Source organism: Chlorella variabilis (assembly GCF_000147415.1).
Source record: "Chlorella variabilis unplaced genomic scaffold CHLNCscaffold_17, whole genome shotgun sequence".
Taxonomy (NCBI): domain Eukaryota; kingdom Viridiplantae; phylum Chlorophyta; class Trebouxiophyceae; order Chlorellales; family Chlorellaceae; genus Chlorella; species Chlorella variabilis.
In genome coordinates this window covers 690,242-691,173 of record NW_005435071.1, presented here as the reverse complement: position 1 = coordinate 691,173, position 932 = coordinate 690,242, and the positions used below count along the sequence as shown (strand labels likewise).

The window sequence follows — 932 nt, the reverse complement described above, 5'->3', positions numbered from 1 at the left end:
CCGCACAAGCGCTGGTGCCCGGCCAGACCTATTCCTACGCTTTCCAGCACGAGTTCTCCGCCCCCGCCAGGCTGGCCAACGGTACCGGTGGTGAGTGGGCCAGGGGCGGGGGCCGGGCAGGGCAGGGCAAGGCAGGGCAAGGTTGCTGGCAGGGAGGGGACAAGCGGCAGGCGTGCGGGGAGGTACCAGTAGGCAAGCCAGTGGGTTGCCTTCGCCAGCCACCCACAGAGAAACAGTGGCATACCAAAAACATGCCAGCATAAACACCGCTTGCCCTGCCCCCGCCGCGCTGCAGGCCATCGTGTTTGACATGGGCTCTTTTAACGCCTCCTACGAGGGCCGCTCCCTGCGGCTCACCTTCTTCAACAAAGCCTTCGGGCCGGTGAGACAGGCAGCTGCGGCAGTGACAGTGAGGGCCTGGGCTGCTGCCCGCCACACCGCGGACCTCTTGCATGACTTGTGCGGGCGGTGGTGGGGTCACCAGGCGTGCCTCCAGCTGCCGCCCTGCACGCCGCCGGCGTTGGCGCGCCTGCCGCGCATGGCGCACCCCAACCCCCAGCACTGCCATGTGCCGCCGCTGGTGCGTCTGTGAGAGATCTGGCGTGGCGCCCGCCACGGTACCACTGTAGGTGGCCCCGCAGTACCAGGATGCCGCCCTGCTGCGCCACACGCAGCTGGGCCGGGTGCAGACCTGGAACATCGAGATGCTGGGGCCGGTGGGCTCTGTGTGGACCTACCCCGGCACCACACTGCAGCTCAGGCTGGCCGCCGCAGACTACCCGCGCCAGACCAGGGCGTGGTGGAGGTGTGCTGGGCGGACACCCTCTCCGCCTGCTGTGAGCGGCCGCCGCCTGCCGTGCTGCGGCCGACCTGTCCAGTACCGCACGCACGGCGCCCCACATGCGCCCCGCCTCTCCCTGCATGCACGCACG

General features: G+C 69.5%; 1 protein-coding gene across 1 annotated transcript in view; it reads right to left on the bottom strand.

Moving 5' to 3' along the window:
• Window positions 1-733: 733 nt before the first annotated feature.
• CHLNCDRAFT_136774 (hypothetical protein) overlaps window positions 734-932 on the bottom strand; it is a gene marked incomplete at both ends in the record, with an annotated part of 3,844 nt that continues 3,645 nt past the window's right edge. Inside the window, one exon of the mRNA XM_005845523.1 lies at window positions 734-775. Coding sequence (XP_005845585.1) covers window positions 734-775 — 42 coding nt within the window. The remainder of the gene's footprint in view (window positions 776-932) is intronic.